Raw genomic sequence first — 27,908 nt, 5'->3', positions numbered from 1 at the left:
CACCTGTTTCAAAATAAGTAGTTTTGGCATTTCCGGACTATGAACAAGACTTCCATCTCAACACCGATGCATCTGCAAGTCAGGTACCGGCGAATTCTTCGGTGAAAAGCCAGGGAGCGGTACTAACAATTTCGATCAAAGTTTCTATGCGAATCTTAAAGGCGAATTGACAAGAGTACCCGAAACTCTTGTGTACGTGTGATCGTTCAGTCCTTTCTTGTACATTACATTCATCATTTAGCAATGTATATATACCTCTTGCACAATTCGGCGAATGATCTTGGTACAATCACGGACGAAAGACCCAAAACGGCGAACCAAAACTCCACGTGCACTGTCAGTACTGCGACCCACAAAAGCCCTGAAACTATACCCGCTATTTTCGGTTAGTTCTACCAAAGCCCCAAATGGGAATTTAATAGCAAAATTATTAATTATATTTCATATTTATTGAAAATATCATGCCATTTAGGTGTTTATTATTATATTTACTTTATACATGTATTATCGTACTACACTATATAAATATGTATGTATTTAGTATTGAATCGTTGAACAATTTTTGCTATCGGACGAAGGCTACCCTGTGTGGCCTGGAAGTGTAAGCAGCTCACATGATGTTAGGACTTTTTTGTTTCATTAGGAGTTTTTGTAGGATCTGGGTTTTTATTAATTTCACTAGTACTAGATTCATCCAATTTTTGGGAGGAGGGTTTCTATTAAATATAAAGTAAAACTTTAATTTTCACTATATAAAGGACGATAATAATCACCTTATACTTCAGGAAGCTCGGATACCGTTCTTTAGCTGTAGTATTCCCATTGAACTACTTTCGGTGAATACATGTCCTTGTAAAACGATACAACAACGTTATGATTACTCAATACAAGGTGAAAATGTACCAAAAAATTCCTCCTAATTAAACATACATGAAATTTTTAAAATTCTTGTTAAATTAAATTAAATTTTTGTGATCACAAACATTCGCTTAATTTACCCTCAGATTTCTATGTTTTAGCTGCTAATGGTACTGCCACCTGAGGTGCCGGTAAGTCCAAAAATTCTGCATCTGCTTTACCTTCTAGCTCATTGGCAAAACCCAGTTGACACACATCTAATACTCCACAAGCAGCCATGATATAGCTCAAACCAAAACTTGTTCAAACACATGAGAACTTCGGTTGTTCCTTTTTTCTCATTCAGGGTGCTGTACAAGAGGAGAGTTGAGTTAATTTTTTATGCTTATTTTACCCTTTGTTGCGTATATGTGTAATGTAGTGGTGTTATTGAAATTTCTTTGAATATGTTGGAGTTTCAGTACCCATTACTTGCTGGGTGATTATGTCCTCGAAGCAGTTCTCGAACAATTGGACAAACCCATGAAGACAAATAAAGTTACGCTGCTAATTTAAAAAAAAATTGGAGATTCAGATCATCAACCATTAACTTTTGCGTTAAGTAACAAAATCTACAAAGAAACAAGTAAGGAAAGGCTAAGTTCGGGTGCAACCGAACATTTTATACCCTCGCAATTTATTGATGTAGTTTTATAAAGATAACAGAATTCGACCCAATTCGAATTTGAACCGATTTCACTCGTTTTCACCACCAAGATACAATATATCGAAGACTATACGCTCACTTAATTGTATATTACCTAAAATTAGGTATATGGGTTCTGGGCGAAGTTATCACCCGATTGTAACCATTTTTGGTACAGAGACAAACTGTTATAAGAAAAAAATTCAGAGGAAATGAATTACATTAAAATATCTGAAAGATTTACCGATATTTTCGGTGAAAAATTACCCTTAGGCACTGAGTTCTTCATGTTCGATATCTTAAAAAGTCATGGTTCGATTTTGATAATTTTTCCGCAAGTGATGTCATAGCTCAAATACAGTATTTGTGTAAAGTTTTTAAAGATATATGGTTTTTGACCCATAAGTGGGCGACACCCATTTTCCATTTTGTAAAAAATTTCAGTGCAGCTTCGTTCTGATATTGCTTCTGTAAAATTTAGTGTTTCTTACGTTTTTCGCTAGTGAGTTAACGCACTTTTAGTCATTTTCAACATAACCTTGTATGGGAGGTGGGCGTGGTTATTATCCGATTTCTTTCATTTTTGGACTGACTGCAGAAAGTGTAGTTTGTACAGTTTGTTTGGTTTGGTTTTTGATATATACAAAAAACCTATTTGAGGGCGGGGTCACGCCCACTTAATGCGATCCTCTGTACCAAATTTATTTTCATAACTTTATTTATGGCTTAGTTATGACACGGTATAGGTTTTCGGTTTTCGCCATTTTGTGGGCGTGGCAGTGGACCGATTTTGCCAATCTTCGAAAGCAATCTCCTCAGGGTGCCAAGGAATATGTGTTCCAAGTTTCATTAAGATATCTTAATTTTTACTCAAGTTATCGCTTGCACGGACCGACATCCGGATTTCAACTCCACTCGTCATCCTGATCATTTATATATATATATCTTGTATATTATATATTTAAATCTTGTATTTCTTGGTGACACAAACTACCGTTATGTGAACAAAAGTGTAATTATGTGTGCAACATGTTGCGAGAGTATAAAAATGAAATCAATTACGAGTTAAAACACAAACCAGGAAACACAAATGTAGATACCCTTTCAACAGCCACATGTTATAGTAGCGATAGTTCTCCACATAATCTCATACTCAGCGTCAAAGAACTCTTTAATGCATTTAAAAACCAAATTTTGTTAAACATAGCCCCAGTATCAATAACTCAGTTTTAAAGACTTTTTCCGACATACCATAGACACATAATAAAAGAGTCAGACTACGATACTACTAAACTCATTAACCTTTTGAAAATATACATGAACCGATCCGTTCTAAATTGTATAAAAGCATATTAATCAATTAAATAAAAAAAAAAATACAGGAAATTTAACTGATCTATGTAGATCTATGTAGTAAACATAAATACAACTGCCATTTGAAATTTATATTGATCACATTGAAATTTTTTCAAGTACGTTCAATAGAACATGCGAACATGATTTCATCTTTCACTGACAGGATTAATAAGTTACCGAAAAGCCTAACGTAGCTTCTCATCATTCCCTGAACTACTAGATAGAGCAGTGCATGAATAAATTACACGATACACTCAACAACAGGAAGAAAATCAATAGAAGTATTTTTTGGGAAAAATGTTAGTACAGATAAGCCAATTTGAACAAGCCAGACTAGAAAATATTGATGAACTTAAAGCGTTTTCTTTTCTCGTCTCTTTATAATATAATTTAATACACATGCTGCATTACTTCTTACAAATAATAAATGCTAGGACTCGTAAACTTAAAACATATCCATATGTAGTTCATTAATATCTTAGTATATTTCATTCTAGGTGAAATTCAAATATCTACATATCCTGGACGCATCATTGTCACAGAACCAAAAGGAATGGTGCAACCTCGCATAAACGTCGAAAAGCACTCACTTCGACATGTTATGCTTAATGGACAAACAACACTGCCCTGTATTGCTCAAGGTCATCCAGTGCCAACTTATCGGTATGTATGCATTAGTACATACGAGTATATAAGTTAATTTTATTCTTATTTAAAAGAATAAAAAAAAAATAAAATACGAAATGGATGCTTTTAATATTCCAATTTATTTTTATGACCATTACTACTGACTAATCATGACTATTACTAAATTAAGACTATTCATTGCTATTACTAAATTATGACTATTTAACACTTCAATTGTGTAAAGCTACTAGCGAATAATTATTATAGTAGCCATTATAGTAGCCTTGGCTACTGAGTCTAGATTTTTTATTACGATAAGCTATTTATCTCAGTTGCCAAGAATACGCAAATAACAGCCCTGAGTTTACATTTTTGACAATTTTTTTTGTAAGTATTTGGCAGCACTGTTAAAATGTGAGTGACAATTTGTGCAGTTAACAATACAAATACGCGAACAGAAATATTTTATTTGAAACAAAATACAAAAAAGAACTATCATGAGTAATTATTAATTATTTTTCATGAGTCGGGAAGAATGCTTGAATGTCGCATTAATTCGACGGCTAATTAGAGATCGTTCCAGTCCTTTGGATATTTCACTTATGAAGTCCGCTAAGAATTCAAATCAACAGAAAATATGCCGAAAACATCTAAAATTTAGCATAAGTGTATAAGAGCGAAATACAACTATAATAATAAATAATAAGCAATCAAACAGAATTTCCTGATGTGATCCTATGTATGAATGGAACACATGTGCACATTTCAGCACCTAAAAAAGAAATGCAACATCTGTATATTAATATCTATATCTCTGAAGTAAATCAAATTTTAGAAATTGCTCAAAAATATAATATTATTAAAATATTAGCTTCTGCTATTATTTTCCAGTCCTATGTGGTGACCAGAATCTGTTTATTTCGGCTTCAATCATATATTAATGTAAATACATTTTTTATTTGTATTTACAATTTCTTCACCATCTGAATATATTATATAAAGCAGTACAAAACTACAATCTATAATGAAGAAACTGGTCTTGATCAGTAGTCTGCTTTTGACATATTTGGATACTATAATGAGGGTTGATAGTAATAACTAGATAATATGCAAAAAAAATGGCGACTGGCTATCAGTAGCCTGTCATATTCGCCAGTAGCCTCTCTTAATGTATTTTTCGGGCTACGGTAGCCTGAAGGCGACTGAACTCAGGCTATTATAGATACATAATGTGGGTGTAATTATATTAAACCTAGCCCTATATAAACGTGCGATTTAGCTAACGCTGCTGATCAATTCGGTGAGCGTGTTTCTTGATTCGCTGGCTTATTTCCGTGCTAGTTTTTTTAGGCTGAGCTTGCATTTTAGGTTATTACGAAATATTAAATGCAGAGCTTGCATTTCGTTAATTGTTTCATTCTCAATAAATTGCAAAGCTTGCTTTATTTAATATTTCGTTCTTTAACTCTTCCCCCTTGAATTTATGCTTGTCCTCAAGCGATTTCTAGAAATATGGAATGTTATTGAATTGGGGTGGGTTTCTTTGTATCCCAATTGTTGATTAATTTCTGTTTGGTGGTGCGGTGATTTCTGATACTTTTGTTTCTCTGATCGGTATAGGCCCTAGCTGCAATGTTATAATATTCTGCTGTTGACTGTATTTTTTTTGCAATCCCAAGACGATAGTCAGATCAATGCCAAAAAGCGTTACCAGAGTAATACTGTTGATCAAAGAGTGTGTTTTAATGTGTTGCAATTGTTTAAATGTAATACTTCTAGAGCTTCTAGGGATAATATCCTCAATCGTTCAGTTTCGTCAGGTGTAAACTGTACGAGAGGAATTCCTGGTTTCATAATGGTGGATTCCAGGTTGCTGAACCGCTTGTTGTTGATTAGCACTGAATCATCTGATATTTGTATTAGGTAGGTGCCCTCTAAATGCAAATCTGTGCCATTCCAGGTTATGTTGCCATTGTAGTTGTTTAATAGAATGGTACCGTCGTCGATTTCTTCCACCTCTGCTACGTGGTCAGCATTGCTAAATCTACACATCGCTTTTACTCCTTTAATTACTTAGGAGTACAATTTGAATTACTTATATTAACAATATTGTTTTTATCAAACATTTTTATATTTGCTTCTGTTTTACAATTTTTAAGAACGCTATATATAAAATGTTTATTAACAAATATTCCATTTGTGTTTAAATTTATAATTGAATTATTTTTATACTCTCGCAACCTTTTGCACATAGTATAATAGTTTTGTTCACATAACGGTTGTTTGTGTCACCAAGAAATATAAGAGTTAGATACGGGGTTATATATACATAAATGATCAGGATGACGAGTGGATTTGAAATCCGGATGTCTGTCCGTCCGTCTGTCCGTGCAAGCGATAACTTGAGTAAAAATTAAGATATCTTAATGAAACTTGGAACATACGTTCCTTGGCACCCAGAGGAGGTTGCTTTCGGGCAAAATCGGTCCACAGCCACGCCCACAAAATGGCGGAAACCGAAAACCTATACAGTGTCATAACTAAGCCATAAATAAAGTTATGAAAATGAAATTTGGAACATAGGATCCCATTAGGGAGGGGCACATTTTGATGTAATTTTTTTGGACCCCACCCCCAAATAGGTTTTGTATATAACTCGCAAACCAATAAAGCTATATAAACCAAACTTTCTGCAGTCGTTTATTTTAGCCATTTCCTTATACAGTTCAAAAATGAAAGAAATCGGATAATAACCACGCCCACCTCCCATACAAAGGTTAGGTTGAAAATTACTAAAAGTGCGTTAACTCCCTAACGAAAAACGTCAGAAACAAACTGAACTGAGATTTTTTTACAAAATGCAAATTCGGTTTATAACACTTTCTTGACACCCTGATGAATATGGGTGGAATATGGGCGAAATCGGTTCACAACTACGTCTACTTCTCATATAACTCAATTTTGAATTCTTTTGATTCGTTCACTTTATAATACATATATACATTAGGAACAAATGAAGATAGCGGAATAAAACATTACACAAATACTGTATTTGAGCTGTGACATCACTTGTGGAAAAATTGTCAAAATCGAACCATGACTTTTCAAGGCCTCTGATATCGAACATGAAGAACTCAGTTCCTAAGGGTAATTTTTCATCGGATATATAGGTAAATCCCTCAGATATTTTTATGTAATTCATTCCCTCTGAATTTTTTTCTTATAACAGTTTCTCTCTGTACCTGAAATGGTAAAAATCGGGTCATAACTTCCCCCAGATCCCATATACCTAATTATAAGTAATATTAAATTAAGTGAGCGTATAGTCTTCGAAACATTGTATCTTGGTGGTGAAAACGAGTGAAATCGGTTTAGGAATTACCTCAGTCCCCATATACTATTTATGATGATTTTCGTTATTCTATTGAACTTTATACCGAATATATGGGTCGAATTGTGTTATCTTTATAAAATTACATAAATAAATTGCGAGAGTATAAAATGTTCGGTTACACCCGTGATGATTACACTCCATGATTTCTTCTATCGAAAGGCTTTCCAAATTCCTCTTTTTTTAATGTTCTATATTTAAATTAACTCGTTTTATTTAATAAAGTTGCGTTTATAATATTTAACCGTGCCCATTGAGATGAGTAATTAATATTAACTATTTACCTGTAGTGTCAGTCATTTTTCATAGTAATAGTCTGTAAATGTTAAATTTTGATAAATTTTATGGACTGTTTTTCCAGATTCTGTTAAAATAGTAGTGTTTTTGTTTTCCTTGAGTACTTCTTTTCCTATCCTGGTTGATAATTAATTACTTTCTTCCGATTTTTGTTATGGTTTAATAAGTCTGTGTCTCTTTTTGTTCTTAATATGTCGATGTTATCCTGTCGAGCCTTTTCATATTGATCTGGATCTGTTGTTACTTTCCTACCGTAAAATACCTCTAATGGTCGTTTCTCCGTAACTGAATGAAATGAATAATTGTATTCGTATATTGCCCTGTCTAAAAGTTCTTTGAAATCTCGATGAGTGGATTCTTTTTTAGGACATCTCATTATTTCTGATAATTTCGAATGAAATCGTTCTATTTGTCCGTTAACGGTGCTTTTGTATGGTGGAGCATTATAAATTTCTATTCCTAGTTCTTCTAACATGAATTTAATGGATTGTGAATTGAAATATTTTCCATTGTCCAAGACAATATGCGAAGTAAAATACAATATCGCGCAAAGGGCTTCTAATATCTTCTATTGCTTTAGATTCAATGATTCGAGCTTGAGCTAGTTTGGAAAATTTATCTATTGCCGTTAGTACAAGATGTCGTTCTGTTGAGTAGATGTCAATATGCAGTATATGACCGGGGTATTCTGGAATTGGAGTTATAGTGTTAGGTAATAAACCATGATTAGAATTTTCAGCGTTGGGCTGTGTGGAAATGATAGAATGAATTTGTTCAGTTATTATTTTTGAGATTGTATCATCTACAACGTTCTCTTTTCCCGATTTATCAAGTACTTCTTGATCGTAATCTTCTAGGAAATTTATTGAGCAATCATCGTAGAATTCGTAAGTGTTGTTGTCGATTTCGTCTACTCGGTCTATGTACTCGTTCAAATTTTCGTAATCTGTCGTTGTAGCGTACGTTTCAGCGGATTGTGTTTCCTCTTCTTTATTAAAAGTTTGTATGTTAAAGTTCCTCTGTCGTTTGTGTACTTCTGATATTTGATCTGATGGTCTTTTGCCAACTTCAAAGCGAGGTCGGTTCATGTAATTGACTATTTTCGTTTGTATACTGGGGTCCACGTCCATAGGTTCTAGACGAGGCAATGGTTTTTGTGCCATATGCCTAGGTGGGCCTGGAATTGTCTATTTGAGAATGATTGTCGAGGAGCGGCAGTAGGTTGGAAATTGTTAAAGTTATGTATTGGTTGTGTGATTGGTGGTTGTAGTCCATATTGTTGGTATTGGTAAAGGCTTGGTGGGACTGGAGGTTGTTGTCCATATTGCTGGTATTGGTAAAGTTTTTATGGGATTGATTGTTGTCTATTTATAAATTGAATGTTGGGTGCAGCACCTGCTAAGTTTGGAATTCTGATTCCTGAAATTGCTTGTTTGTCCTTTGTTTGCAGCATGGTTTGCACGAAAAGTTTGGTTCTCTAATTTCAAACACAGATGTAGTGCTGAAGGTAAATCTACTGGTTCTTTAATTCCTAGTAGGCGCGGTAAGTCACCTCGCAACCCTCGTACAAAAGTATCTAGAGCTTTATCTCTGTACATTTTCGTCATTAGTTGTTCTGCTTCTCTACCTAATCCCATACAACAAGTTTTATTCAAAATTAGGGATAAGTGCTTATAGACTGTCTGATAGAATTCTTCTACTGATTGATTATAGGTTTGGACTAACATAGTCATTTGGTATTCTAAAGTATTTATGTCACGTTTGTCCGCATAATGTAATGTTAGGCATTTGGAAATGGCTAATTATTTTATACGAAGGTATGCAAGATGTCATAGTATTTTGGCGTACCTTGATAAGCACTATATGCTTCTAGGATATCATCTACACCCTTTTTCCAAGAACTGAATTTGGATGGGTCACCTGAAAACTCATGTATTGTTTTTACTATGTCTGGTACCCTATCTAAGTCACCTAAATTCCAGGCATGTTCTGGAGCGATTACCTGATCGGCTACATTAGCGAATTCTTCCGGCAATCAATAATAATCAATAATGATAATTTAAAAATTGTTTTTATAATAATAATGATTTTTAGTGGTAAATTTAATTAATCTTACAATACTATGGTTAATGATGTGGCTCCTTCCCTCGACGATCCGGATTTCATCCTTACTGTAACTTTTCTATTACTACTGAGGCTCCTGCAATGCGTACCTTCCTAGGGGTTTCCTGCGGCCTTGCCTACAAGACTTGGAGACCACCGATGATAGTTTTAAAAGACGTTTATTTTCCGCGAATTTGTGCGTTTTTCTACACTTCGCGATTTGACCGGTTGCTGCAAATGTTATTGAAAGCCGCGAACTTACTGAACGTTTTGCCGTATCGTTATACGTACCGGTCCCTGCTCGGGCGCCAGTTAATTTTATTCTTATTTAAAAGAATAAAAAAAAAATAAAATACGAAATGGATGCTTTTAATATTCCAATTTATTTTTATGACCATTACTACTGACTTATCATGACTACTACTAAGTTAAGACTATTCATTACTATTACTAAATTATGACTATTTAATTATATTAAACCAAGCCCTATATAAACGTGCGATTTAGCTGACGCTGCTGATCAATTCGGTGCGCGTGTTTCTTGATTCGCTGGCTTATTTCCGTGCTAGTTTTTTAGGCTGGGCTTGCATTTTAGTTTATTACGAAATATTAATTGCAGAGCTTGCATTTCGTTCATTGTTTCATTCTCAATAAATTGCAAAGCTTGCTTTATTTAATATTTCGTTCTTTAACTTATACATACATATGTATGTAGGATATGTGCAGAGCAGAGTTCCTAAAACCATCAAAATACGAGAAGAGAACATTTCAAATACTCAGGAGCGCAAGCTTAACTAACATTCTCATCACAAAAAACTCCTCACGTATATGGCTCACTCATATATTAGCATAAGCAAGCATTTTTAAAAGATAACTATTTGCCTAACGCATCATCTTTATTTTTATCGCTCTGAGTGTTCAAGTGATGCGAAAAATAAAACTCATCTTTTTTACTTGTCATTAGTATTGTCTCTTATTTAAAGAAAAAAAAAAGCAAAAGCATATATGCCAGCGGGATAATGGTTCACCGCTTACATTTTTCTTTGAAGAATACTTCGAAGAAAATTCTATATAGAATTCTTCGATACCAGGTAATGCATAAAAGTAAGCTATACGGCTAAATTCTACTGTGTGCATATTTACAAATCAAGTAAGTACATGAAAAACGACAAATACAAATTGATGGAATAAAATTTATAAGTAAATTTTTTCATTATTTCGTCAAATCATCAAGCAGAAAGTTGGTCGTGATCAGGTGAGCTACTATTTTAATTAAAAATTTTGTTTATTTTTTTGTGTTTAAACTTAGAATAAAAAATAAAGGAATATTCTCAAAAAGACATATGAGAAGACTTATTAAAAATGAGGAAAGTGAATTTTACGGAATGGCTGAAAATGATTCTGAAGAGGATGCGGTGAATTGTAGTGAATTTTACGAAATGACTGAAGATGATTCTGAAGAGGAAGCGGTGAATTGTAGCTTTGACAATATTGATGCTGAAGTCGAATTTTTTGAAAAAGAAGAAAGTTCACAAAAAACGAACTGTGACAAATTAATTGAAAAATTGAAAATGTGGACTGCGCGTCATAAAGTCACAAGGAACTGCTTCGATGATTTGTTAAAAATATTGCAGTCGGAGAATATTTCTGTACCAACATCTTCGAAAGGAATTTTATGGCAAGCGACCTGCAGATTGAGAACTGTTGCGCCAGGAAATTATTTGCACATAGGCCTAGAAAAGCAACTAAGGAGTATCGCGATAACGTTGAGTGACGTTGATAAATTTGAAATCGATATCGGTATTGACGGCTTACCTTTGTACAAAAGCTCAAATGTAAGCTTGTGGCCTATATTGGCAAAATTGCATCCAAAAAGAAATACGAAGGTGATGTTGATTGGTGTTTTTAAAGGCAAGCAGAAACCGGCAGACGTGAATAACTATTTACACGATTTTGCTTATGAACTAAAAACTTTAACGCAATACGGAATGGAAGTCAATGGCAGAAGAATCAAAGTGAAAGTGCGATGCTTTATTTGCGATGCCCCAGCAAGAGCATTTATCTGCCAAACAGTAGGTCACAACTCTTTTCAAGGATGCAGCAAGTGCACACAAGTGGGTAAAAAAATAAACCATACAATAACTTACAGTACATTGACGGAAAATCTTCGAACTGACGATGACTTTGCTGCAAGAAATAGCGTGGGCCATCATAAAAAAATGGAAAAATCGTGTCTCGAAGAAAAAGGTGTGGGAATGGTCTCCGCTTTTCCTGTTGAACCAATGCACCTTTTAGATCTTGGAGTTGTAAGAAAAGTGCTAAAATGTCTAATTAATGGTCCGAATGTAGGATATCAGTTGACAAAGCAGCAGAAAAATATGCTGTCGAAAACTTTGATTTCGTACATACCTTACATATCCAATGAATTTGCTCGAAAACCACGAAGCTTAGATGAAATTGCAAGATGGAAAGCAATAGAGTTCCGACAGTTTGTACTTTACACGGGAATGGTTGCTTTGAAAGACATTGTATCTGACAGTATTTATTATCATTTTTCTTTGTTGCACTGTGCATATGCATTGCTTTCGTCACAAAAAACCTATGAAAACAATTTAGAAGAAATAAAGCAAATGCTTAATTACTTCGTGCACCTTTTCCCAACCTTTTATGGAGAAGAAAAAGTAAGTTACAATGTACATTCAGTCCTGCATTTGGTGGACTCCGTTAAATCGTGCGGTTTTCTGAATTCATTCTCAGCATATGCATTCGAAAATTTTTTGCAAACCCTAAAGCGGTTCGTTAAAGACCACGAGAAACATTACAACAAATAAATAACAGATACCAATACGAAAACGTGTTTACAAAAGACAGATATGTGGGTCCAAAAGTCAATAGATGTGGGAAGGTTATTCGATTTTATGGAAATGACTTTAATATCAGCGATAAATTACCGGATAATTTTTGCTACGTTAAACCGGGAGTGGCAATACAAATTATAAGATTATCGAAGAAAGATGATGATCTTTATATGCATGGAAAAGTTTTGAAAAACTGCTGCAATCTATTTACGGAACCATTGAAATCGATGATAGATTTGGGCGTTTTCATAGCTGACATTGACACCGAAGAAGCGGAGCAAATCTATGATGTCCAACTTATTTTATACAAATTAATGTGTCTGCCTTACAATGATCAATTTGTATTTCTACCGATTATTCACAGCAAGGACCTATAAGATGAGTTACCACGGGCTGAAGTCTTTTAGCGTGAAATCGGTTGCGGAAAATTACAAAAACGAAAGTAAGTTCTTTTAATACGAAAAGTAGATATTTCACAACGTTATATATTTAATTTATGTTTTCAGATTCTTGTCCATGCAAAATCGCCAGTCTGGAAAATTGATGAAATGCAACAACATATAGAGAAATTGACGAAACAAGTTGACACCACAAATGAGCTGTTGCGAAAATTAACCACCGTGCAGTCAGCAAATAATGCCCTCATAAATGCAATGAGTTGCAGGCGCAAATCTACTAATAAATTTCCATTAAAAACTGATGAAGCATTAAAAGAACTTGACAAAGAATTGGAAGGTAACAAGGAAAAATATGTGAGTTTTTTTTTAAAATACTACACTTCAGTGTCACATTTTAATTCAAAAATCAAAATTTTTTTATTGCAGATGCCTATAATACAAGACCTGCTAGGTCACAATGCATTTGAAAAATCACTGCATAAAATTATAGCAGTTGAATTGTTGCTGGAATACAATTACTTTGGTGTGAAGGGTAAAAAATCTTTGAAGGAATTTACGCACTTTAATGCGTTACTATTTGGTAAGTTTTTCGTATTTTTAACATTGAAGGACATAGCTTCAAATTTATAAACATACTCTTTCAACTTTTTTTGTAGAATGTGTGAAAGTTGAAGGTTTCACCGAGTCGGAGTATATACACCCAATTCAAAAAAGTATCAAACTCGCCAAAGGCCGTTTCTTCAAGTCTCGTTGCTTGGATAAAAAACGAAAAGAGGCTCAGCCACAAAATTAAAAGCAGCATACCAATTCGAACAAAAAGGAACGAGAAAGGATCTCGCGCACCTTTTTTCATTACGACGTCGTTCGACCAATATCTCCGCTTTCGCAGCATCCCGGTTCTTTCCGCTAGTTACCCCCCTGTATATATATTTAACGTTTTTTAAAACCTGCTGTTTTCAACCTTTGATCATTTTATATATACTATATATATGTGTATTTAACGTTTTTAAACTATTTCAATTTGTAATAATTCAGTTCAGTTAAACACATTTTGTTATAACAATTTTTAAGTGCATTTCGCAAAAAATAAAACCTTTATAACGATTGTATCGAATTTAACTGTGGCATGGTGGAATTCTTTGTTAACTATGGCATCAAAGAATTCTTCGTTAACTATGGCATCGAAGAATTCTTTGTTAACTATGGCATCGAAGAATTCATCGTTAACTGTGGCATCGAAGAATTCATCGTTAACTGTGGCATCGAAGAACTCTTCGTTTACTTTGGCATCGAAGAATTCTTCGTCCCTATGGTAAGCGAATGGGGTGATCTGTTACTTTTCGTAGGACATCGCCGTGTTAATTTTCATCGGTCGGAGTAAGCGAAACAATCATGCTACATCGTTTACCTTGCTCGCTTACCAATGTCTACCATATCCCGCTGGGTACATATGTATTTACAAATAAAGAATAGACACTCAAATTTTTATTTACATAGTTATTTTCCGTATTTGTACATACATATGTACGTGCATAAGTAAGTACTTATGTATTTATTAAAACAAACAAAACATGTATATATTTCAATAGAAAAAGAACACAAATAATTCAATAAATAAAGTTGATAATTTTTTAATGAAAAATTACCTTAAGAAAAATTCATATTATTAAAAAGTTCTTCATTTGACCTTATCAAAAGCAAATTATTGATATTTTGTGGGTTGAGCCTGGAATGATGCTTAGTTAAAATTAACGAAAGAGCACTAAAGGCACGTTCCACTGAAGTTTAACTACATGGAACAGATGGAACTACTTCGGCTAATTTGGCTAAAGCTGGCTCATGGCTTCGCAAACCTTTCCAGTAATCCAGTATGTTTTTTTGGAAAGGCATCCGAGTTTCGTGTGCTAGTCCTTCAAGTTTTTTACGAATTGTTTGAACATTGCTTGTTGACTGAGGAGATTGCTGAGTCCAAGAAGTAACTTTTTGTTCAAGTAAGTGAAAAGTATCATTTGAAGACAGAGAAGGTTCGAATTCAACTTGGCTGGCCACTGGATCTGCATCATTGCATATTGGATTTCCCTCCAAAGAACTTAACATTGTGCTTGTAGAAATTATATGTGACTAGAGAATATAAACCAACAAAAAATGATAATCATATTTTATCGATCAGTAAATTTGGTAGGGTCCTTAATGTCATGCATAATTTTTAGTAAATAATAAAGTAAAGATATTATAGATTGAAATGTACTTACTACCGCCTGTTTTCTTCGCATTTCATTGAAGAACAGTGAATCCATATAATTAAATCTTCGATCCATATATAAAGCGGAAACGAATGCATTGTTTTCAAGAAGCTTTTCCTTCCGCAACTGCATTGATCTTAATAAAGTACTAGCGAAGATATTGTTCGGCATAGTTTCCAATTTCGTTTCGCAAAGTAACCAATCCCTGTAGAAATCACCCATTATATAATCTTCTGTTTACAAACTTCTTGTACATTCAGCAATGGGCTTAAACGCACCAAAAAAAATTTTTACGAAATCCCAATTTATTTGACAGTTAACTTCATGAATATTTACAAATTCTTCCAAGTTCAACAGAGAATTTAACATATCGAACGTAGAATTCCATCTAGTTAAATTGTCTGATGTAGTGAAGTTTTCACAACGTTCGCTTCATTATCGGTAGTAGAAGAATATATTTGTGCCGCGTTTATTCCAAATTTATGGAAACTTTTTAAGATTTCTTCCTTTAGAAACAGTGCAGTGTGTCTTTTTTTCAATTCCACCATCCCAATAGTAAAAAATTGTATTTGAAAATTATCAATAACTTGAACGTTAATTCCCAATATACTTTTTTCCATTCATGAAATCATTTTGTTTCGTAGTAAATCAGATAGTTTGATTTTCATTTGTTCAGTATACGTGCCAAGTCTTTCAATTATATTCCTAGAGTTTACTGTTATATTAAATTCGTGTTCATAAGGCTCTATAATTTTTTTAAAATACTGTTCATCATCAAAAAGCCTAAATGGTATGGCTTTAACAGTAATCAGCCCCACACAGCACTTAAAAAATTTCTTTAAATGACAATTGAAAAAACGCCGAGTATGGAAAAACCCATGACAAAAAAAAACAATCATTGTATAGAGAAATTCTCTTAGAGAACAGTATTTTTGCATCGTCTTCCTGATTAAAATTATTTACCTACTCACAATATAACTAAAATTAACAGTTAATCATGCATGTACCCAAAACTGTTAATATTTACACCAACAACAATTAAACTTTAACATAAATTTATAAATATACATACTCTCTAAGAGAATAAGAAATTGCTCAAGTGCACTCTCTGCTGCATTACTGACTTTATCAGCGGTACAAAATACTGAGTGCTGAAACCTGAGATGAGAAAAAGAAACTTAGCGCTCTTGTGAGGAGTATTATTTTGAGGAGCACGTATGTTTGCGGTAAATATTAGAGCGAAAAGAAGAGCACTCTTTCCTTTGAACTCACAATTGAGGAAATCAAAATTTATTGCTCCTCAATTGTGTTGTACTGAGGAGGAAGATAAAAATTTTACTCCTCAGTGATGACTCATCATCACTGATGAGTATTTGCGAACTCTGGTGCAGAGTAATGCAATGGACTCGCCTCATAGCAGTATTCGAGTCACAGTTTCCGTTAAGGGCTATGAAATGCAGTATTCGATCATATTCACGACTTATCACCTATTTGTGTCTCGAGTACCAATACTTTAATAACATGATTCAATAATCAATCGTGATTTAATAATGAAACATTTAAAAGTTCGTGTAATTAAATTGAAACAAAAACAAGTAAAGAAGGGCTAAGTTCGGGTGTAACCGAACATTTTATACTCTCGCAATTTATTTATTTAACTTAATTAATATTATATAATACACAATTTGACCCACATATTCGTCATATAACACACATTCGTGTATAAAGTCCATTGAAAGTTGGAAACCATAATATTAGGTTATCAGCACCGAGGTCCTCGTGTTCGATTAATGGGGCCTTGAAAACCTATGGTCCGATTTCGGCGATTTTTAGATTGGGGCTGCCACACTATAAACGTAGTATTTGTGCAAAGTTCTGCGTCGATATCTTCACTAGTGCTTACTTTATATATTGTAAAGTTAACGATTCAGATCGTCTTCAAAGTTCTGGTATATAGCAAGTAGGCGTGGTTGTGAAGCGATTTGGCCTATTTAAACACATTTAAATCGGTCGGGCAGTTCCTGAGATATGGTTTTAGACCCATAAGTGGACGATGCCACGCCCATTTTCCATTTTGTACAAAAATCTGAGTGCAGCTTCCATCTGTCATTTCTTATGTGAAATTTAGTGTTTCTGGCGTTTTTCGTTACTGAGTTAACTCAGTTTTAGTAATTTTCAATCTAACCTTTGTATGGGAGGTGGGCGTGGTTATTATCCGATTTCAACTAATTCCATGGTGTGTGGTGGGGTACGTAAGAGAACTGACTGCAGAAAGTTTGATTTATATAGCTTTATTGGTTTGCGAGATATATACAAATAACCGATTTGGGGGAGGGGCCACGCCCACTTTCCCGAAAAAATTACATCCAAATATGCCCCTAGTGCGATCCTCTGTTCCAAATTTTACTTTTATAACTTTATTTATGGCTTAGTTATGACACTTTTTGTGTTTTCGGTTTTCGCTATTTTGTGGTCGTGGCAGTGGTCTGATTTTGCCCAGCAACCCAGCAACAAAGCAATCCTCTCACGGTCCCAAGAAACATGTGTTCCAAGTTTCATCAAGATATCTCAATTTTTACTCAAGTTATCCGTTGCACGGACGGACGGACGGACGGACGGACAGACGGACAGACAGACATTCGGATTTTGACTCGTCTCGTCACCCTGATCATTTTGATATATATAACCCTATATCTAACTCGTTTAGTTTTATGACTTACAAACAACCGTTATGTGAACAAAACTATATTACTCCCTTAGCAACTTTTGTTGCGAGAGTATAATAAATGTATGGAGGGCAAAGTGTATAATGTTATTTTTTGCTTAAGGCACGTCAATAAAGAGAGCAAAGTTCTATCAAAGTCATCTGCAGATGCATTTGCTGTAAACAATTTAAAATTGTATATATTGCAATTATATCGACTACTGTTAAAATTTACAGTTGAACTCGAATCACCATAATCCACAAATAAACTTCGAGTTATATAAGTTTTCATAAAAATATAAAATTTTTCATATTTCATTTTTCATAGTACATACAACGAATTTTTGTTTATCATAAACAAATCTCGCCAAACAAGTTATTTTTGTAAATACTGAAAAATATTCTGTTTAGATATGCGTATCTAACTAATAATAACGATCTTATTTTTTCCTCATATTACTATACTTACAGCTGGTTTAAGGAGGAAAACGAACAACTATTGCCGCTGCAGCTAAGTGAGCGTATTACAATCGTTTCTGCAGGATTGTTGAAGATAGCGAAGGTAATATAAAAACTTCAACAATAAAAAATATTCAAATGTTATATTTAACCCTTTCATGCCTATAGGCAACGTTGTATTTACCGGCTTCTAAGTCTCGTTATTTAATTTTTTTTTACCAGCTGTTTTTTCAATTATTTAGCCTTAAGTGCTTTGAAAGCTCACAGCAATTAGTTATTGCAGTTTAATAAATTGTTTCATCAAATTTATTGTTAAAAATAAAAACCATAACAGAACAGTTATACGGATTCGCGATTATACGGACAACCAACCGCGACCAATTTACATATATGTACCAGAGATCTGTATTGAGTACTACTGAAATTAGTGCACTAACTCATGAGCCAAACAAATTAGTGCAAACGAGTACTACTAATATTAATATCAAAAATGACTAAGACTCATTTCCACCAAAACCAAAAAAAACTCATAGTATTTCTACACTTATATGTGCCGTCAATTTATGACTCAAATGAGTGTGTAGTAACAATTTGATTTTACTCATTTGTTCATTGGTCACTATGAAAATAAACTTGAATGAGTTTGAAAAGAAAATATGTACATACATACATAAGTAAGTGTTCATTTCTTAATAAACATTGATTTTCGTTGATATCTATTTGTTTTTCTTCATACATTCGATTATATGGATTTTCGATTATCCGAATGCCTATCGACAACAATTAGTCCGGTTAATCGAGTTTCTACTGTAATGTGATTAAAAAGCAAACTCACCTTATACGAGTTCAAAATATTTTGTTCATTAGTAAGTCTGTAAATTTACTGCTGGCAGCTGGCTGGCTTTTTGGGAGGGGAAAATGGCAAGTTACTCTCACAGCTAGCGAAAGTAAAGAAACGGAAAACTAGCCGCAATTAGCAGATAGACATCCGAGTGCTGTTTTTGGCAATTACGTCGTATCAAAATGTATTCAACAAAGTGAACTAAGTATTTGACATACCGTTAACGGTATTGTTTGACAATAAAATAGAAAACAATACATGTAATTGTTTACATTAACCCGTGTTTTTGATCTTGAACAATATAATATACAGTGGAACTTTTCTAACTCGAATCACCATAATTCACAAAAAAACTTCGAGTTAGATAGACTTCAATTTATAGATATTTTATTAAAACATATAAATTTTCAAAAATCTATAAAATATAGATTTTTACACAGTTTCAATTATTTACTTCGCATAAAGTTTTATGTACATATGTTAAAACATGTATTCTGTAATTTTGTTTGTTGCAGATTGCTTTTGTTTGGCTCTTCACGTCTGTATCCCATGCCTTTGTTACATGATTTATGCAATTCATAAGTGTAATATCATACTTTTTGTTCGCCTCCATAAGATATAGAGGGACTCTTCAAAAATTCTACCTCGATAGAAAAATTTTAAATTTTGTATTATACCCTGACCACAAAGTTCGATTTATGGAAGGCAATTTGTATGAACGTTGCCTTCTATGGTTACTTCAAACGTTCGAGTTATGGAGATCTTCGAGTTAGGGAATGAAATTTGTATGAAATTTGGCTTATAAACGCTATTGCCATTTCAAACGTTCGAGTTATAGAAGTTCGAGTTATGGAAGATTCACTGTATATTGATAAAATTTGTTGCAATTTGTCAGTTGGAGCACAAAACATTAGTAAATTGCTTCCATGAGTTGTTTTTCACAAACAGAAACTATTCGTCATTTTCTTTGATTCATTAAAAAAATATTTTTTTTTGGTTTGAAATTTGTTTGCTTTTGAATTTCAAAATTTGAATTTTTGAATAAATATAAAGGTTAAATCAATGGCAACATACATGTCAAATTCGGGTAAAGAAAAATGAAATGTCATATACTTAGATCACTTTGTTGAATAAACTTTGCATCGTATTACATCATAAAAATTAATCAATATAACATTTCAAAGGGGCCTGCTACACCTTCAATATGTATCGTGATATTTGGATCGCGATCTATATTGAATATTGATGGATTACTTCGCGACTGCTAGACGTTCAATATATGTATATTACGTCAATATTTATACGATGTTGTTAGTGTTTTCATAAGAAAAAATATTTAAAAAATTTATTTGTTTATTTTATCGTACACTTTTTCATAAAATTTCGGAAGAAAACCTAAGAAAATCATGTTTGGCTCGCACGGCAATTCATTATATGTATCCAATACATATTTGGACGTTATCAAAAAACATTTGGCAGATGAGTTGCATAGCTCTGGCAAAGATTCTATTGTAAACAGTATAATTCATGTTCATTTATTAGAATAAAGTTAATTTTAAAATTTTGGCACTGTTGTATTTCACCAATTCGGACTATAAATCACAAAATATGCTACACATTCAATATTTATCTCGCGATCCACGATCCGCGATCTGGATTTCAAATATTTTGTGATATGGATCGTGATTCATCAATATTGCATGCTAAACGTTCAATAAATATCGCGATACAGGAAATATCACGATAAATACTGAACGTGTAGCAGGCGCCAAACCAAAAAAAAAATTTTTAATGAATCAAAATGCCGAATACACTCTGCTTGTGCAAAACAACTCATGGAAGCAATTTACCAATGTTTTGTGCTCCAACTGACAAATTGCAACAAATTTTATCAATATACCCGGTTATAGCCGAATTGATGATAACGCGTCAAACCCCTCTTCCTCGCAGTTCGGCGCCTGGTCGCTCTCCACCCTGTCACTCAAACGGAGTGGAGGCATTCCTTTTCATCGGCTTCCTCCGGCGGGTACTGCATCGAACACTTTCCAAGCTGGAGTGTTTTCGTCCATTCGGACAACACGACTTGCCAGCGTAGCCGCTGTCTTTTTATTCGCTGAACTATGTCAGCGTCGTCGTATAACTCGTACAGCTCATCGTTCCATCGTCTGCGAGATTGTTAGTGTTGTTAATGCTGATTCCCAGGAATACGAAATTATCTACAACATCAAAATTATGACTGTCAACAGTGACGTGGGAGCCAAGACGCGAATGCGCTGACTGTTTGTTTGATGACAGGAGATATTTCATCTTGGCGCGGTTGCTGCTTCCGATAATGTCAATATCATCGGCGTACGTCAGCAGCTGTACACTCATATAGAATATTGTACTTTCTCTATTTAGATCTGCAGCTCGTATTATTTTCTCCAGCATCAAGTTAAAGAAGTCACACGATAGTGAGTCACCTTGTCTGAAACCTCGTTTGGTATCGAACGGCACGGAGAGGTCCTTCCCAATCATGACGGAGCTTTTGGTGTTGCTCAACGTCAGCTTACACAGCCGTATACCAAATCAGACATCGCGGCATAAAGGCAGGCCCTTTCGTGCTATTGAAAGCAGTTTTAATATCGACAAAAAGGTGGTATGTGTCGATCTTATTTTCACGGGAGTTTTCCAAGTTTTGGCGCATGGTGGATATGTGGTCAGTTGTGAATTTTCCAGGTCTAAAGAGGCAGAGGCAGGCAGAGCACATTGAGATTCTAATTGTCAAGCCTGCTTTCTTTCGACCATATTCTGCAAAGAAGCTGATGCATGCACCTTACCAGTTCTACGCCGCCGTATTTGAATAGCTCGGCCAGTAATCCATCGGCCCCCGCCGCATTGTTGTTCTTCAAGCGGGTAATTACTATTCGAATTTCTTCATGGTCGGGTAATGGAACAACTGTTCCATCGTCATTGAATGGGGAATCGGATTCGCCATCTCCATTTTGTTCTCTCATTGCCATTCAGCAGGTCGGAGAAGTCTTCCCTCCATAAACCTCTATCGGCTAGATTCTCAAGCTAGCTCTACCAGATATTGCCCGAGTCTATATTTACTAGAAGTGCGTACGCAAACACTGGAGACATGTCTTCCATCTATCACAAAATGATCGATTTGGTTACGCGTGTTTCGATCAGGAGACAGTCATGTTGCTTGATGAATTTTCTATGCTGGAATATGGTACTACAGACCATATTTCGGGCCCCAGAAAAGTCAATCACTCGCAGGCCGTTTGGCGACGTTTCGTCATAAAGGCTGATTATTCGGACTGTTGTGCCAAATACATCTTCTTTACCCACCCTAGCGTTGAAATCGCTAAGCACGATTTTGACATTGTGGCAGGGGCAGCGCTCGTAGGTGCGTTCTAGGGGTTCGTAGAAGAGTCTCTCTCCCACCACAAAACCAACACCAAATTTGAGCTCCTTTATATGGTCGCTGTAGTAGGTGTCACAAGGACCTACCTCCTTCCGTCCTTGTCCCGTCCATCACACTTCTTAAATGGAGGTGATGTCAGCCTTTAGTCGTATGAGGACATCAACCAGCTGGGCAGAGGCACCTTCCCAATTAAGGGTGCGGACATTCCAGGTGCATGCCCTCAAATCATAATCCTTAAAACGTTTGCAGATGTCGTCATTAAAAAGAGGGTTTATCATCCGCAGAAGCGGGTTCGCCTTCTCACTTTAACTTTCCTCACTTAAGTGAACTTCTACAGATGATCTCATCCTCAAATTTAGTAATACTCGTAAATTTCTAAAGGTTTATTTTTAAACATTTTTCTTGTACTCCTTTTTTCTATTTGCACATTTCTTTTGAATTTTTTTAAGTTATTACCCTTAAAGCCAAGTTAAAACCCTTATGCCCGGTTTCGCAGTCGTACTTATGTTGTGCCCAAATAAAATCTTAGCTAAGCGTTGTTGTTGACTGAGTAGTCGTTTGCGTTTCACAGTCTATGCTTATTTTCTATAAAATTATATTATAATATATGGCAGCACAATGAAAAACATTTGTTTACAAATGTCATCTGACAAATTGAAATTATTGTTTATGAAAAATAACTTTGCGACGAATAAATTTAGAATCTGGGAAATGGATGGAAACAATAAAAGGACACCGAATTTCACCGCAAGCGATTGGGGGCACCTATTGCAACTCGCAGGAAATATGCTTTAACCGTCATTGAATGCACGAAATATCAAAAAAATTTTCAGCAAATAATTTTTATTTTATTTTTTTGACAAATAAGTCAATATTCAAAGCAAAAATCAGCTGTTACTTAAGCACTGCTTAAGTCTCCCATTTTCATTACTTAAGCAGAACTTAAGTATGAACTGTAAAACGCAATATTTCTGTTTTATCTTAAGCACAACCTAAGCACTGACTGTGAAACCGGGCATAAAATGCCTGATAACTCCGATTTATTCCAAATTTTGGTATTTATTATAATTGTTGGTTACAAACAACGTTTGTTCTACGATTTTTCTTAAACATTATTCTTTTAGATTTTACAGGGTGTTTTATTGGTTGGTCCTTTGAGGAACCACTGAACCACATTTTATGCAATAAACTTGCGTACGTGACGAACAATTAGGTTGCTTGCATCTAGGTTTTCCATCATTTATAAAGTTAGGATCGGTTCGCAGAAATCTGGTTTTGAATGTTACTTCCGGCTCGTTTTTTTGTAACAAGGTTCCACTTCTCATCAAGACTTCGGCAACTTCGCATATGAATTCGTGCAAGTTCATCATAGGTGTTGTTGCTGTTACGGAAAAATGACGTTTATATGGGATCCAGGAATTAATCATTGCCATATTAAGCATATGATATATTAATCGGCTGGTCCATTCGCGGGACCTGATGCGGATATGGCTTCGTCCTAATGATGAATCCATAAGATCCACACCGCCCATGTACTTGTTATATTCGTGTATAACATTTGGATATGGAATTTTTTCGACGCACTTTGTTTTTTATTGAAACTCTCAACAGCTAGAGGGTTCATTATATGGCTTTATGCCAGCTAATGTTGAAGCGGAGTGAGTGTAAGCTTTCAAAGAGTACGGACGTGTTTAATGCGCTCCGTGAAAACTTTCATAATAAATTAATAATAAAAGCAAAACAAAAAAAATAAACAACCAATAACTTGTGTATTCGAAATTTGAAATCAAAACACAAAACATAAACAAAACAAATTAGTTTAAAATAACAATAAATAACAAACAACATATAAAAGTGAACAAAACAAACAAATAAAAAAAAAACAAACATGAGCGCTAGCGCTGCGCAGTCTCAACAGCAAGGTCGTAGGCATTCTCTGAACGCCTACTTCAGCTTTGTTGAGCCTGCAAAATCTGCTCTCTCAAATAAACAATCAAACGGTGAGAAAGATGAGTCATCGAAGCGCTCAGCCGAGCAGCAGAAGGGATCAACAGAAACTGAAAAAAAACAGCAAGTGCGCAACAACAAATCAGCAGGCAACATCAACCAAGCAGGTATCAGCAAACGAGCGGACAACAATGGAAAAAACAATGCAAGGTGAGCATGTACCGAAGAGAAAAGTACAATCTGTACAGACTGGCATTGACCGCTACGTCAACATAAAAAGGAAATCAAGTCCTATCAAGACAGCGGTTAATGCCAAAAAGTTTCAACCCGCTACGCTTAATACAAATAAGCCTGGAAATTTAAATGGCAACAGATTTGCCATACTAAGCAATGGTTTGGACGACGATGCGAAGGGTGCCACCACAGTCGTGAATGCCAAGCCGCCGCCAATATATTTGCGTGAGCGTAGCTCAAATGCACTTGTTGATAAACTCAGTGAAATTGTAGGTACCAACAATTTTCATATCGTGCCTTTGAAAAAAGGCAAGATAGATGAAACTAAAATACAATCCTACACTGAGAAAAGTTTTATGGATATAGTGAAATTTTTGTCAAATAACAACAAGAATTATTATTCTTATCAACTGAAGAGCTCTAAAGGCCTAGTTGTTGTTGTAAAAGGCATTGAGTCTTCGGTAGAATCTAATGATTTCAAAGAAGCCCTTGAAGAATGCGGCTTTGGAATTAAAAATGTGGTAAATATCTTCAATAGAAATAAAGTACCACAACCAATGTTTAAAATTGAATTGTTGCCAAACTCTAATCCAATAAAAAAGAATGAAACACACCCAATATACAATTTAAAATATTTACTCCATCGTAGAATTACCGTTGAAGAACCTCATAAAAGAAATGGTCCGGTACAATGCACTAACTGCCAAGAGTATGGGCATACCAAATCATATTGCACTCTACGCAGTGTTTGTGTGGTATGTGGTGATTTGCACCCAACATCAAAATGCACTCTTAAAAAAGAGGATACAAATAAAAATGCAGTAACTGTGGAGGAAATCATACTGCTAGCTACAGGGGCTGCCCTGTATATAAAGATTTGAAATCAAAATTGTCACTGGGAATTCAAGCTCGTCGTAACCAAATGTTGAATATCCCTCGTAACGAAAATGTAGTAATTACGGACCAGAATTCGAAACCTGGTAATTCTAAGGATATCCTTGTCCAGGGAAGCTATGCAAATGTGGTAAAAGGCAACGCTATGCAAATGCAACAACCGCAAAATCCACCAAGTGGAGGTATTGAAAATATGATTCTTAATCTGACTCAATGTATGACACAATTCATGTCTACGATGCAAAACATGATCCAAGATTTGATCAAACCTCAAAATCAAATGTTACAAACCTTATTATCTAAAAAATGAGTATACTAAATATTTGTATATGGAATGCCAACGGTGTAAACCAACACAAACTGGAGTTAATACGATTTCTGACTGAAAAAAACATAGATGTTATGCTGATATCAGAAACTCATTTAACAAATAAAAACAATTTCTTTATCGCGGGATATAGACTTCATGTTACAAATCATCCAGATGGAAAGGCGCACGGTGGAACAGCAGTATTGGTTAGAAATCGGCTAAACCACCATGTTTTAGAACCACATGCTACAGCGCAGCTACAAGCTACAACAATATCATTGAAAAATCGAGGCTCTGACCTCAATCTGACGGCTATATACTGTCCACCTCGTTTTAAAATTACAGACTGCGAATTTAAAGATTTTTTTGGAACGCTAGGTCCAAGATTTCTAGCAGGTGGTGATTATAATGCAAAACACATGTACTGGGGCTCACGTCTTATTAATCCGAAAGGACGACAGCTATACTACACTATTATAAATAAGCACAATAACCTTGATATAATATCTCCTGGTAAGCCGACATACTGGCCCAGTGATAGAAACAAAATACCAGACTTAATAGATTTTGCTGTAGTCAAAAATATAGCTAGATCGCTAATAACAGCAGATACATGTACAGACTTATCTTCAGATCATTCTCCTGTACTAATAAAGTTATGCGAACAGCCCGTGATAGTTGAGCCAAAAGTATCTCTAACATCTTTTAAAACTAACTGGTTGAAATATAGAAAATATATCAGTAGCCACATTAATATCGATTTAAAAATAAGTACAGGAAGAGATATTGATGAAAGCGTAATGGAATTCAATGATGTAATAACAAATGCAGCTGTCTTGGCAACACCTAAAAGAAAAGTTAAGGTTTTTAGAAACATGACTAATAATGAAATAGAAAAGCTTGTAAATGAGAAAAGGCAAGCGAGACGTGAATGGCAGTTAAGTCGTTCCCCTTCAACTCTGCGTCAACTGAAATCGGCTGCACGTAAGTTAAAAAAAGCACTTAAACGCGATCAAGAATACAATACTGAAAATTATATAAAGCACCTGTGTCCAAATTCTAGCAAGAAAAACTCCCTTTGGAAAGCCCAAAAGTATTTTAAGCCTCCAGTAGATTCCAAGATGCCTATAAGACAGTCGAATGGTAATTGGGCGCGCAGTAATGAGGAAAAGGCAAATTGCTTTGCAAATCACCTAGAAAAGGTATTTCAACCCAATGGACCAAAAAACAACTTTAAGTTGCCAACTTTGCCCAATATTGCAAACGAGTCAAGCGTGTCTATTAGGACGTCTACTTATGAAATTATCAAGATCCTAAAAGAGCTAAATCCGAAAAAGTCTTCAGGACACGATAATATTACTCCAAAAATGTTAATTGAGTTGCCAAATATTGCTATATCAGTGCTCTCTTTGCTCTTTAATGCAATTCTTGGTTTCGGGTACTATCCAATTTCGTGGAAAAAGTCGCAGATCATCATGATACAGACCAATAAGTCTCTTACCATGTCTTTCCAAAATATTCGAAAAAGTTTTACTATCAAAAATGTCTCCTTTCCTCCACGAAAATAATATAATACCAACCCATCAATTCGGGTTTCGTGCTAAACATGGCACAGTAGAGCAAGTGAATAGAATTACAAACGAAATCAGGAAAGCATTCGAGCACAGAGAGTACTGTTCAGCTATTTTTCTGGATGTAGCTCAGGCGTTCGATAAGGTCTGGCATGAAGGCCTTTTATGGAAAATCAAAAACGTTTTACCTTACGAATTGCATAAAACATTGGAGTCATATTTAAGAAATAGGAAATTTACGGTTAAAGTAGCAGATTTTATATCAGAAGAACGAGCAATAAGGGCCGGTGTACCTCAGGGCAGTGTATTAGGCCCCACTCTGTACATAATATATACAGCAGACATTCCAATAGCTAATAACGTATTGACATCCACTTTTGCGGATGACACAGCCATAGTAAGCCGAAACAAATGCCCCATTAGAGCATCAAGAGTATTAGAGGAGCACTTAACTTGTGTCGAAGAATGGCTAGCCAACTGGCGTATAAAAATTAATGAGCAAAAATGCAAGCATGTTACATTTTCTCTAAGGCCAGAAACATGTCGGACAGTTAAAATAAACAATGTATTAGTACCCCAAGCGAATGAAGTAACTTATCTTGGGATTCACCTGGATCGAAGGCTTACGTGGCGGAAACATATAGCGAGTAAAGTAACTTGCATGAAGTTAAGAGCAGCAAATTTAAATTGGCTTCTAAACAAAAATTCTAAACTTAGCCT

General features: G+C 34.9%; 3 protein-coding genes and 1 long non-coding RNA gene across 6 annotated transcripts in view; 2 read left to right on the top strand and 2 right to left on the bottom strand.

Moving 5' to 3' along the window:
- Positions 1-27,908, top strand: part of LOC105219944 (cell adhesion molecule Dscam2) — a 134,680-nt gene that overhangs the window by 55,352 nt on the left and 51,420 nt on the right. Inside the window, exons 8-9 of the mRNA XM_054228447.1 lie at positions 3,397-3,562; positions 17,992-18,082. Coding sequence (XP_054084422.1) covers positions 3,397-3,562; positions 17,992-18,082 — 257 coding nt within the window. The remainder of the gene's footprint in view (positions 1-3,396; positions 3,563-17,991; positions 18,083-27,908) is intronic.
- On the bottom strand, positions 796-18,108 carry LOC114804487 (uncharacterized). The gene is made up of 3 exons (XR_008470765.1): positions 17,990-18,108; positions 999-1,401; positions 796-916 (listed from the first exon to the last, which is right to left on the bottom strand). It is a non-coding gene; the product is annotated as an uncharacterized LOC114804487 (long non-coding RNA).
- Positions 4,609-15,022, top strand: LOC128921309 (uncharacterized). Of its 3 annotated transcripts, none has more exons than XR_008470762.1 (4): positions 4,609-12,617; positions 12,682-12,927; positions 13,000-13,153; positions 13,230-15,022. XR_008470762.1 is itself a non-coding variant. In XM_054228448.1 (4 exons), exons 2-4 carry the CDS (start codon positions 12,724-12,726, stop codon positions 13,364-13,366), a joined length of 495 nt encoding a protein of 164 aa, XP_054084423.1. In that variant the 5' UTR covers positions 7,120-12,617; positions 12,682-12,723; the 3' UTR covers positions 13,367-15,022. The 3 variants fall into 3 exon arrangements, 1 of the variants encoding a protein (XP_054084423.1); XM_054228448.1 differs by having other exon boundaries at positions 7,120-12,617; XR_008470761.1 differs by having other exon boundaries at positions 13,000-15,022.
- LOC105219943 (uncharacterized) lies at positions 14,071-15,396 on the bottom strand. The gene is made up of 2 exons (XM_054228452.1): positions 14,826-15,396; positions 14,071-14,694 (listed from the first exon to the last, which is right to left on the bottom strand). Exons 1-2 carry the CDS (start codon positions 15,036-15,038, stop codon positions 14,359-14,361), a joined length of 549 nt encoding a protein of 182 aa, XP_054084427.1. The 5' UTR covers positions 15,039-15,396; the 3' UTR covers positions 14,071-14,358.

The sequence above is a fragment of the Zeugodacus cucurbitae genome, chromosome 4, assembly GCF_028554725.1.
Source record: "Zeugodacus cucurbitae isolate PBARC_wt_2022May chromosome 4, idZeuCucr1.2, whole genome shotgun sequence".
Classification (NCBI taxonomy): domain Eukaryota; kingdom Metazoa; phylum Arthropoda; class Insecta; order Diptera; family Tephritidae; genus Zeugodacus; species Zeugodacus cucurbitae.
Note: the sequence above shows the minus strand (reverse complement) of the source record. Positions and strands in the feature narration are given on the sequence as shown.